The sequence below is a fragment of the Nannospalax galili genome, unplaced genomic scaffold, assembly GCF_000622305.1.
Source record: "Nannospalax galili isolate Female #2095 unplaced genomic scaffold, S.galili_v1.0 scaffold740, whole genome shotgun sequence".
NCBI classification, from domain to species: Eukaryota; Metazoa; Chordata; class Mammalia; order Rodentia; family Spalacidae; genus Nannospalax; species Nannospalax galili.
Genome location: NW_008345503.1, coordinates 49,715 through 62,183, shown reverse-complemented (window position 1 = coordinate 62,183; position 12,469 = coordinate 49,715). Strand labels below are relative to the sequence as shown.

The 12,469-nt window shown below is 44.8% G+C and overlaps 2 protein-coding genes across 2 annotated transcripts in view; both read left to right on the top strand.

Moving 5' to 3' along the window:
• The window catches only part of LOC103740947 (fructose-1,6-bisphosphatase 1-like), a 29,397-nt gene extending 25,172 nt beyond the window's left edge, over positions 1-4,225 (top strand). Inside the window, 2 exon segments of the mRNA XM_008841628.3 lie at positions 1,392-1,511; positions 3,732-4,225. Coding sequence (XP_008839850.1) covers positions 1,392-1,511; positions 3,732-3,923 — 312 coding nt within the window. The 3' untranslated portion in view covers positions 3,924-4,225.
• Positions 4,226-10,441: 6,216 nt separating this feature from the next.
• LOC103740950 (fructose-1,6-bisphosphatase isozyme 2-like) overlaps positions 10,442-12,469 on the top strand; it is a 16,766-nt gene continuing 14,738 nt past the window's right edge. The window contains 2 exon segments of the mRNA XM_008841630.2: positions 10,442-10,695; positions 10,697-10,720. Of these exon segments, the coding sequence (XP_008839852.2) occupies positions 10,442-10,695; positions 10,697-10,720 (278 nt within the window).

Sequence of the window (12,469 nt, the reverse complement as noted above, 5' to 3'; positions counted from 1 at the left end):
CCTTTAACCCAAGCACTCAGGAGGGAGAAGAAGACAGATTTCTGTGAGCTCAAGGCCACCTTGGTCTACATAGCGAGTTCTGAGCCAGTTGGGAAAATGGGGAGACTCTGTCTCAAAAAGACAAAAAAAAACCCAAAACAAAACAAAACAAAAAACCACCAACAACAAAAAAAGGGTGTTATTTTAGTTTTTATGCCCATTACAAAATTGGGATAATAAAGTCAACCAGATGAACTACTTCATGGTAATAAAACATTCCTACTTTTGGGGTCCCTGGTTCCCAGAAGTATAGAAGGTTCTCCCACCCAAATAGCTGTTGTGTGGTGTCTGTCCCTTCAGGTTTATGTCTGTGATAGATTTCTGTAAGTTTTGTCAAGATGGATACTTTTGGGCTGGGGAGATGGTTCAGCCAGCAAAGTGCTTGCTACACAGGTTTGAGGACTGGAGTTTGGATCCTCAGATCCATATTACAGGTGGCCTGTCTATAATCCTAGCATGTGGGAGGCAGAGACAGGATTCCCTGAGCAAGGTGGCTACCTAGGCTAGCCATATCAGCAAGCTCCAGGTTCAAGTGAAAGGTCTTATCTCAATATATAAGGTTGAGAATGATTGAGGAGGACACCAGACATTAACCTCTAGCCTCTACATGCATGCGTACACACGTGCCCATGACTACATGAACACACATACATGTTTGCATGCATGCCACATGAAAAAAAGATGGATGGTGTCTGTCTTGGTATCTCACTATAAGTGGTTACAAATTAGTGAATATGAAGAGGAAAAATGACTGATTGTACAGCTGGCTGTACATGGGAATATTTAATTTTGTCATACTGTTGCTGTTGTTTTCTGAGGATGAAGCCCACATGTTGACATAGCATCCAGGGTCCTCAGAGCTAGCCCTGGGCTTTTTTCCTAGCCTGATTTTATCTCCTTTTACATGCCCAATCCCTGCACACATGCGTGTCAGCATGCCTGTAGTGACAGCATTTACCTCTTTATACTGTTAAGCTCTTGCTTGAACCAGTTCCTGTCCCAGGAAACATATACCTGTGTACGTACCCAGTTCCTTAGCTCGGCAAAAATCCTTGTCAACCTTCAAGATAGAGTTTTTGTATTGCCTGCTGCAACCTCATAGCTAAAATCAAACCTACCCTCTTGGGATTCAGGCAGTAATCCGACCTGCTGGGAGATGGTGAGGAGACTGTGCCTCCATTACTTTGTTTTCTTCTTGGGAATGGAAATTTCATCATAGCTTAGTTCAACTCCAAATGTGCATTCTGTGAGGGACTTGATGAATGACTGTGGAACCAGATAAGCATTGTGGACACAAAGAGTGTGTCTTTTATTTTCTGTAGCTCTAATTATTGTTGCTCTTAACCTTGTAGGATAATTCTGCTCCCTATGGTGCCAGGTATGTGGGGTCCATGGTGGCTGATGTTCACCGCACTCTGGTGTATGGAGGGATCTTTTTATACCCTGCCAACAAGAAAAGCCCCAATGGAAAGGTATGTACATCCCCAAGGAAGTGATTGAGAAGCAGTGGGCTTCGTTTCCAGCCTGGGGGATTTGACTTCATTAGGAAGACAGAGGGTTCTGATGCTGCTGTGCTCTCCTGGTGGTTGCTAAAATGTCTGTGGGGCAGTCTCCAGATTCAAGGCAAAGTCATATGGTATCAACTAAATGTGAAAATGTCCCCCTGAGAGCCTTCCAATGCCACAGCAAAAGAGAATTAATGGAGTTATGGTCAGCAGGGGACTAAAAGTGCTCAGAGCTTTTAAGCAGTGTGGGGTTTGGCTTGGACAGAATGAGTTCCATTCATAGAGGGAAATGAAATAGTCCCATCTCATTACCAAGATAGCAAATCAAATATGCATTGCAGAGAGAGGTCTGCTTTGATCGCTTTCAAAAGGCATAAAATAGAAATAACTAATGTGCCTGACATTTGCTACTTGGAAAGTGATGCCCTCTGAGACCAGGGAAGAATCTATTGGGAAATTTCAGAGCTTTCAGGTGATTTTCCCACTGACTATATTGGCCAGATTCTGGCTGGGTTCCCAGCAAAGCCACAGGGCAGGAATACTTTCTAATGCTGGCTAGGGGACACGTTTCCTTCTACACACAAAGTGACAAAATGCTTCCTTCCCAGGTGTTATGTCTTCTTCCCCACCTCATCTATCTATCTATCTATCTATCTATCTATCTATCTATCTATCTATATCTATCTATCTATCTATCTATCTATCTATCATCTATCTATGTTCTATCTATATCTGTCTATATCTATCTATCCTCCATCTATCATCAATCTATCTATCTCTATCATCTATCATCTATCTATCATCTATCTATCTTCTATCTACCTATCTATCCATCCATCCATCCACCATCCACCAATCAATCAATCTATCTATCTATCTATCTATCTATCTATCTATCTATCTACCATCTACCTATCATCTATCATCTATTTGTGATAGAGTCTCATGTAGCCCAGGATGGTTTTGAGCTCTCTATGTAGTCAAGGGTGACCCTGAACCCCTGATCCTCCTGCTTCCACCACCCAAATGCCAGGATATCAGATGTGTACCACCATACCCAGTCCTATGCCGAGCTGAGGATCAAATCCAGGGCCTTGTGCATGCCAGACAAGCACTCTACCAACTGAGCTACATTCTCAGCCCCTCCTTTTTTTGTGTGAGAGAAGAAACGGGCAGCACCCTCCTTAAGATGTCAAGAACCAACACATTTAAAATCTCTTTAGAGCCGGGCGTGGTGGCACACGCCTTTAATCCCAGCACTCTCGAAGCAGAGGCAGGTGGATCTCTGTGAGTTCAAGGCCAGCCTGGTCTACATAGTGAGTTCCAGGCAAGCTGGGACTACAGGGAGACCCTGCCTCAAAAAGCCCCCCCCTCCAAATCTCTCTAGATCTTTACAGCTCGTGGTGTCCAGTTCACTGAAGATATTCTTTATACTTGAAACACCGGTCTTCCTGTCACCACCCCAATGTGTATGCTCAGCTGGCTTTACAGCACTTTTCCTCAAAGGACTCAAAAATTGTTAACACAAATGTGGACCCTCCCCCTAAGTTTTCCAAATCTGGCCTGGATTCCCAGGTGGAATTAGAGTCAGGAAACATTAATTGTCTGCTCTGTAGGCAGACTGTATTAAAATGTACTCGATAAAAAAGTTAATTTTCAAAAGTAAATGCCAAGACATATGACACACAAAATCCCAAGCCTGATCATTAGGAGGTTTGCAAGAGGAATGCACAGGCTGCGGTCGATATTACACCATGTGGAGGAGCCAGTCTGCCTTCCAGATGTCTGCAACCAGACAGGACTGTGGGTTTTTAAAAATGCTTTTAGAACAGGCAGGGCTCCATCCAAAACACACACAGAATCACCCATTAAGTCCAGTCTCTGTGCTATAAACAGTGGGGAACCGTCAGTACTGCCAACATGTCACTCTGTCCCAAATCCAGGTGGTCTGCCTCACAGTTGCATCAGGTGGCTAGCTCTGGCTCCATGAATGGCTTTATTCAACCAAAGAGCTAACTGTTTTGTCTCAGATGCAACCTGGGGCACGGGGGGACTTTAGTAACTCATAGGAGAGTGAGTGTTGGTTACCGTGGAAACTCCCTCCAGTTCTGCAGTGCTTAACAAAACAAGTTCTTTCTCTCTAACACCTTCTGGCATGAGGACCCGGTATCTCGCCTTGTTTTCCAGCTGAGGCTGCTGTATGAATGTAATCCGATGGCCTTGGTCATGGAGAAAGCAGGAGGATTGGCCACCACAGGGAAGGAAGCTGTACTAGACATTGTTCCCACTGATATCCACCAGAGGGCGCCAGTCATCATGGGGTCCCCAGACGACGTGAAGGAGTTCCTAGAGATATACAAGAAGCACTCTGCAAAATGAAGTTCCTGCCTCACCCTCCGCCAAAGCAGTGCCTTTTATCTGGACCTCTGGTCTCACGTGCTACCCTAATCTGACTGTGCGTTGCAGATTCCTAGACAGTGGACGAAACAGCGTGGGTATTTTCACAATCCAATGCCTTGAAGTGCCCGGTGCTGCCTAACCCACATGCTATCTTGGTAATGGCACTGTGGTCAGTATATATTTTGAGTAGGTGAAGAAGAAATAAACACAGTTTTCCTTTATAAAAGAATTCTTCATTGCTTTGTGTCAGATAATAAATACACAGAACATTAAACAACTCATTTAATCTTCACAGCAGTCTCCTAAATGCAATGTCATGATGGATGTTTTATTGATGATGAAAGGGAGAGATGAGAGTTGGAGAAATTTATTGGAAGTCTCCAGCCAACGAGTGGCAGGCAGGACTGGGATATGAACTCTGGCATCCTGGCCACTAAATGGACCTAATGCTTTATTTCTTGCATGTACCATCCTGTTCAGCTCTGGCTGTGTATAACCAACCAGAATAAGCCTGTTTTGGCCCCTCTAGAATTCAACATATCTCTCAGTTACTGGTGGTAGGCAGTTATGACTTTCTGGCCTCCCACAGGTCTGTAGCCACCTGAGTCACAGGTGACAGTTTATATTATTATTCAGTGATGATTTTTCTTTCTTTTTTTATTTTATGTGTATGTGTGTATTGCCTGCTTGTAGGTAAGTACACCTGTGTCGTGCAATGCCCATAGAGGACAGAAGAAGCTGTCAGATCCCCTGGGACTGGGGTTACAGGCAGTTGTTAGCTGCCATGTGGGTGCTGGGGTTCGAACCCAGGTCTTCTGCAAGAGCAGCCAGTGTTCTTAACTGCTGAGACATCTCTCCAGCCCCTGAGTGATGCTTTTTCTATAAACACATAGCACTTTCAAATGAGAAATCATAATAATTCCTCTGGAGAATCCAGTTACCATGATGAAAATGATTAATTATAAGAACTAGATGTAAGGAAATAGAATTTGTAGTAAGCAGATATATTTCTCATTAAACACTCTCTCTAAGCAGCTCATCCTGTAGATAAATTTTGTTCTTTCTGGATTAGAAGTTCAAGATCAAGGCAAGTTATGAAACACCTGTGTGCTTTCTTGAGTTTCTCCCTGCCCCCTGTGTGTGGTTGTGTGTATGTGTGTGTGAAATCCGTGTTTTGGGGGGAACATTCCATTATCTCCATGTTGTTCCAACAGGAAACTTAGTTTGATCACAAGCCTTGCAGTTACTTTTGGTTTCTGACTGAACTCACATCCTAGCACTTTCCCAACTCCATCTGTGGCTGCACCCATCAGGAAAATCCTGACTCACAAAGCACCTTCTCTCTCTCTCTCTCTGTGTGTGTGTGTGTGTGTGTGTGTGTGTGTGTATGCACATGACCTTGGGCATTACTTCTCAGGTGCCAGCTACCTTTTCTTTTGGAGACAGGATCTCTCATTGGAACTCACCAACTAGCCCCAGTAATCTGCCTATCTCTAGCATCTGAATGCGGTGATGCTGGCGCAGACTCCTCACCAGCCCTGGGGTCCGGAGCAGACTCCTCACCAGCCCTGGGGTCTGGACTGGACACTGATCAGAGGAACTGCAAGGGCAAGAGAGCAGCCACAGCAGGCGACCACACCCAAAGAAACTCTACCTTTTACAAGTTGTATTGAACGTGGTGTTTGTCATAGAAACAGAACAATAGCTAATATAAGATTGAAAAAATAGGACCATGTATGTGTTTGCATGTGTGCGTGTGTGTGTGCATGTCTCTGTGTTTGTGGGTGTGTGTGTATGTCTCTGTGTTTGTGTGTGTGTGTGTGTGTGTGTGTGCATGTGTGTGTATGCACATGACTTTGGGCATTACTTCTCAGGTGCCAGCTACCTTTTCTTTTGAGACAGGGTCTCTCATTGGGACTCACCAACTAGCCCCAGTGATCTGCCTCTCTCTGTTTCCTGAATGCTGGGATTACAAGTTTGCACCACCAAAATTGCACAATCATTTTAATCGATTCTTCAGGAACTTCATACATATTCAACTTTTAAAAATTAATTTCTTTAAAAATTATTATTATGGGCTGGAGAGATGGCTCGGTGGTTAAGAACACTGGTTGTTCTTGCAGAAGACCTGAGTTCGAATACCAGCACCCACATGACAGCTAACAACTGTCTGTAACTCCAGTCCCAGGGGATCCGACAGCCTCTTCTGACTTTGGCGGGCATTGCGTGACATGGGTGCACTTACCTACAATGAAGGCAATACACGTATACACATAAAATAAAAATAATAAAATTAAAATTTTTTTTTTTATTTTTTGTGTTTGTGTGTGTGTATTGTTTGCATGTGTATAAGTGCACCTGTGTCATGCAATACCCTTAGAGGTCAAAAGAGGGCATTGGATCCCCTGGAACTGGAGTTACAGATGACTGCTAGCTGCCATGTGGGTACTGTGATTCGAACCTGGGTCCTCTCCAAGAGCAGCCAGTGCTCTTAGCCGCTGAGACATCTCTCCAGCCTCTTAATTTCTTAACATGGGTTCTGGGGATTGAACTCAGAGGGGCCCCATGCCTTCAAGGTAAACACTTTACCAACTAAACTATCTTATCGGTTCCCTTTTGGTTTTTAATGTTTTGTACCATCGAAGGGGTTGCAGCAGCATCTGGGTACCTTTTCCCACAACAGACAGTATGGGAAGCAATACTTCCCTACTCCAGTACCAAGCAGAATAACAAAAAGAGACCTTTCCTCTGCTTTTTTCTGTATGTTCTGCATGGTGTCTCTTGGTTGAGATGTGGATTCAGTTGATGGAATATTTTCACGGATGCTTCCTTGTATTCTGTGAATACATCCAAGTTTTTGTCTGTAATTGGCCCTGATCCAGAGGCAGGATCCAGAGAAACAACAGAGCAATCAGCACATCTCCTCTGACGGTTCTTAGAATCTGAGTTGGAGTCAGCCCTGGAGGTTTTAGATGCCAGGAATCACACCCATATCATATAGCAATGCACAGAAACTCAGGTCATTTTGCCTTAAAGTGGGAAATCCTTTCAGTTCTTAAACACACAGCATCTCCTGTGCAAACACCTTTGAAGCCTGCACATTATGCAGCTAGGCACTTTGCTGACTTCCTCAGGATCAGCACAGAAGGTGTCAAGAGGCTCCACCCTTCCCCTATCCCACCCACGACCTCGGCTCTGTTCTTAGAGGTTTCATAGTCACAATGCTCACTTTCCATGTTAAAATCATACTTGACCTTAAACTGAAATCAAAAAAGCAAATCAGCAGAGGCTATATCTACCATCGAGTATGTGAAGGATCATCCTTCCAGTGTGAGGGGAAGCCATACCTGCCTTGGGTTTGCCAACAAGGGCAGGTTACACACAGCATATAGCACGGGGCATTGAATGGAGCAAGTCAGACCAGGTGAGGCAGATGCTCTCCCTTGCACCCCATTAGTTCTCAAAGCCCTCAGAGTAGCTGTAGCATGGTCCCTAACCAGATTTGAGAATAATTTCAAGATGCCTGTAGTGGGTTTAATGGCACCCCCTTAAAAAATATATCCATATCTAAATCTCTGGGACTCATGAGTGTGATCTTATTTGGAAAAAGTCTTTGCAGATGTAATTAAGTTGAAGACTTTGAGGTGAGAGGTCATCCTAGATTTCCTGGGTGGGCCTGTAATGCAGTAACTGTCCTTATAAGGGATCCACATAGGAGACGGCAAGGTGATGATGGAGGCAGAGACTGGACTGACGTGGTCACAAGCCATGGCAGCCAATGAATGTACTGGAAGCAGAAAGAGGTGGGGGGTAGATCTTCCTGCAGAGCCTCCTGAGGGAGCAAGACCTTGTCATCTTGGACCTGGGCTTCTGGGCTCCAAATGGTAAAAATCCCAAACAAACACCCGCCTCCAATAATTCTTGATGTGTGTATATACATATTTGTGTGCATGCACATGTGCATGTGAGTGTATGTACACATGCATACACGCATACGGAGGCCAGAGGTTGGCCATGGTTGTCTTCCTCAATCATGCTCCACTTTATTTTAGTTTTCAAAATTGATTTTTGTGCATTTCATACAGTACATTTTGATCATATTTAGACCCCCCTCCCCTATCTGCACTTACCCCTATAGCCTCCCCCACCAGATTTCATGCATTCTGTCACATATGTTAAAACCTATCGAGTCAAGTTTGTGTCCCCAAATATCCGTTGGTGTGAGTCCATCCACTGGAGCCTGATCAACCTATCTAGTGCCCCTCCCTTAAAGAAAACCAACTTTCCCCTCACCCGGTAGTGATCAGTTGGTGTGGGGTGATTGCATTAAAACTATAGATTTATACACTCATCTATGATAATATGTACATTTAAGTAAGCTTGTAAAAAAATAGGTTTCCCTATGGCTTTTCCAAATGTTCCCTGGTATCCATCCTCCCTCCCTCTCCTCCTGTATTACTCTCCTCCCATCTCTACTTGTGTGCCCACCTTCCCCTTTTCCCCTTCATAGTGTGCTATGCTCCTCTCAAGTGTCCTCCCCAACTCTTCCTGGTTTGTATGGTCACTTTAGGTTAAACACTCAAGTCTTAAGATTCAGAACTAAGATCCACAAATAAAAGAGAAGAGGTGTCATCGGTCTTTGTGGGTCTGGGCTACTCCACTCAGTATTTTTCAGTTCCATCCATTCAGCTGCAAATTTCATGGCTTAATTATGCATTTCTTCAATCATGTTTATAATTGTTCTTTTAATACCCATTGGAGAATATTTCTGTAAGACTAGTGGTCTGGAAGGGATATAATATTGTGGTGTTTCATATCGTTTGTGTTATTTTGCAATGAGACCTGGGCATGTGAATTCATTCATTGGTAGTGTGTCTGATATAAGATTCTAATCTGCCTATGTTGAATGGAAGTTTGGTTCTGTTTTTGCTGTTATGCAAAGTTGGTTGATTTCAGGTCAGGTAGGAGGAGTGAGTTGGTCAGGCCTTCAGACAGTGTTGGTTATTGACTGGAGAGAGTGAGGTAATTCCAATTTAGTGGTAAGCCATGTGATGTGGGGGTCTTAAGGATTGTGTGAGATTGTTTGGGTGAAGTCCAGAAAACTCCCCTGGTGAGGCTCCCACCAGGGCCTGAGTCGGGGGAGGGACCAGGCAAACTCTCTGAAAAAACACTTGAATGTGGCTCCTAGCTGAACCTGGGGTGCAGCACAGATCCAGGAACTCAGAAAAAGAGCACACATAGATATGGATCCCAGCTGAGCCTGGGCCAAGAGAGCTTGCAAAAGCAGATCCTGTCTGTGCCTGGATGGGAAGCTTGGAGGAGGTATACGGATGAGGGTTCTGGGTCAGATATGAGAAGAGAGCCCACAGATGTAGCTCCCTCCTGGGTCTGGGGCCTGGAGGGGCAGTGTGCCTTATCACAATTATATATAATGCTGATGTAAATATTCACATCTGGGTTTTGTAAGAATGCACTTTTAATTTCTCTAGTTTAGACTAGAGAAATAGGTCCCCTTTGAGGGACACTGCTATGTACTGTCACTGGGGAAACCTTCTTACTATAATGACACTGTTAGACTGAAGAGGAACCTGAAAACCAACCCGAAGGTGGCTCCTTCCATCCATCCAGTCATTTACTGGTTCAGGATTCCACAAATAGCGCCACTGATCCTTCTAGAATTATGCCAGAGAAATCACCATTGGTTTCCCCGGGCGAAATGCAAAACTTAACTATTTGTTATTGGCGACGTGCTAAGCAAGGGTCAAAAGGAGTTCTTTCATATAGTCTTCATGATTTTATTTTTATTTTATGTGTATGAGTGTATTGCCCACACGTATGTAAGTGCACCCATGTATTTAAGTTCCCCCCTGTCGAATAGTACCCACAGAGGACAGAAGAGGGTGGTGGATTTCCTGGAACCATGTAGGTGCTGGGAATTCAACCCATGTCCTCTGCAAAAGCAGCCAGTGCTCTTAACAGCTGAGCCATCTCTCCAACACTATGAAGTATTTTTTTTTTAAATAAAAACAACAACAAAAAAAATCCAGAGAAACTGCTAAAGAATCATGGTGCCAGGCATCATGCTAGGACGATATATATATAAAATCTTTTGGATTGGACATCTACCATGGATCTCCATCCTGGCTACCGATCCTGGGGTTGCCATTAGTTTATGTGACCTACGCCCCAGATAAGCTATGCTCCAATCTGCCACCAGAGCCGTAACCGTGGAGAACGAGGCCGCAGCAGCAGAATCCTTTTGTGTTCCCAGTAGGATTTTGTGGGTCCTTTTTATTAGCTGGGCCCCTCACCTCTCCCTTGTAGCTGAACACTGTTTCTTGGGATCTTCAAAGAGGGGGAGCTCATGTAGAGAATGAGGCCTACCTTTCCGGGCAGGCAGCCTGTTCTATTTCCAGCCTGCTTACTGTGCGTTGGCAGCAGCCACCATCATCCAGGCCAGAATGGTTTCCTGGAGGGCTTGTCCAGCTATCTAGGTCATGTGGGCCAGGGTCCTTTTCCTTAAAGGCCCTGACACCACCAGCACCGGTCTTTCACCAGCGTGCACGGTGCACAGCTGCCTGCAAGATAAGCAAGGATTCCTGCAGGGAGGATTTGAAGTCCCACCAGCCATAATAACGGACAGAAGCCCGTTCGAAACGGACACGCTCACCCTGACCCTGTACGTTATGGAAAAGGGGCGACAGGCCAAAGGAACCGGGGAGCTCACCCAGTTGCTGAACTCCATGCTGACAGCGCAAGGCGGGCCTGGCCAACCTGTGAGTCCCAGAGAGCATGTGGCACATGCACATGTATGTACTCATGCACAGGTGCAGGTGCCCAGATTCCTGGGCCCAGGCTAGGATGCAGGAGATGCAGAAACTTTCCTTGGAAACTGGGCCCAAAGCTAATTTGCTTTTAGTGCCCGGGAAGGAAATTGTGTTTCAAGTTCTGTTGTGCCTGCTTTGATAAAGGAGCCTTTGACATGCTTCAAGACAGGATGACACTCTATGGAGAAACATGATTTCTTTGGTTACCACTGATTATATTGATAAACACTGTTGCTTTTGCCCCCAAAGCATATATTGAATTCTCATGACATATTTGCATGGACAGTTTTACTGGAATTTTGAAGTATCTTTTGACATCCTTTGCCGATCTGAATGTTTGGTTGTTATGAGTTTTACCAGTAGGGTGGGGTCAGAGATCACTCATAACAGAAAACTTTGTGGGGCCCGGTCCTAGTCATGGAATGGAACCTTCTATGTAACTCTTCATTTTGATGTGCGGAAAGCAGGAAAGTGTTGGGCCTGGGAGTTCATGCTGGAGCTGATGATGGCCACAGTCAGGTGTCTGTTTGGAAACTGTGATGAAAAGAAACCTCCTTCTTTTGGGCTTCTGCTTTGCTTGTAGTAATTCCAGTGGGGATTCTCTTAGAAGTTGAAGAGATGTTATTATTACTATTATTTTTATTTCTTGATGTGTGGAACCCAGAAGAGCCAACAAAGTCCAACTATTTGAAATGTTTTTCTGAACAGTATGCTACTTTTGACACAAAAACTGTGACAAAATTTGCATCACAGATGCGATTATAACATCACTACAGACCTTTTACATAGGCGTTAAGGTATGGTAATGGGACCCAAGTTAAAGATGCTTGGCTTTTTCCTGCCTGTGGATTCCGATAACTGTCTTATATCTGTTGGCAAGAGTGGCCAACCTCTATTTTTAAGGGGCTTCCTGAATGTGAGGTAGAGGCATGTGTTCCTGTCCTGATCCTGCCTGGTGATGGGCACTCCTAAAGTAACATTAGATAACACCTTTGTCTCTCTCTGTCTTCTGGCCCTGCTATAATTAGGGCAGTTTCCTCAGTGATCTGTCAGGGTTTTGCCAACTCTAAGTAAGGATGCCTCTCTGTGCAGGCCTCCAAGTTAGTCAACAGCTGCCTTGGCAGGGTTCTTATTGATCAGATGCAGAAGTCCTGCACTGCAGGAGTTGCATCACTGCCCTACTGGGGAGGGGGTGTCTTAGGACCTAGATTATTAAGGTATTTTATTTAACTTTCTTTTTTACTTTGTGACTGTGGGCAACAGCGCATTCTTACTATGACCTCCATGAATTGGAGAGGTACTGATAGCCCCTAACTTGTAAGGGATAGTAAGCCCATGAGATGATCCTGACGGTGCCCTAGTTAATTACCATGGTTCTAAGACCAGACCTGGAGTAACAGGCTGGACGATGTGGTTATCGAACACTAGGTGGCAGGCGCAGCCCTGGAAATGGTGTCAGGCTGGGTCCTGGGCCCCTGGAACTACTCACATGTCCCCTTTCACAAGGAGCCGCTATGCATCTGCCTGTGAGAGAGGGGCTGTCAGGTTCCCTAAAGCTGTCCCACAGAGGGGACCGCAAGTCCCTAATTGCTTTTCTTTTTGAGAGGACATTTCTAGGCACAATGGAATAGATGCAATTTAAAAGTTATTAGAGATTCTCATTTCCCCCTCTTCTTTCAGTGCAAAGAAAGGAGCCTC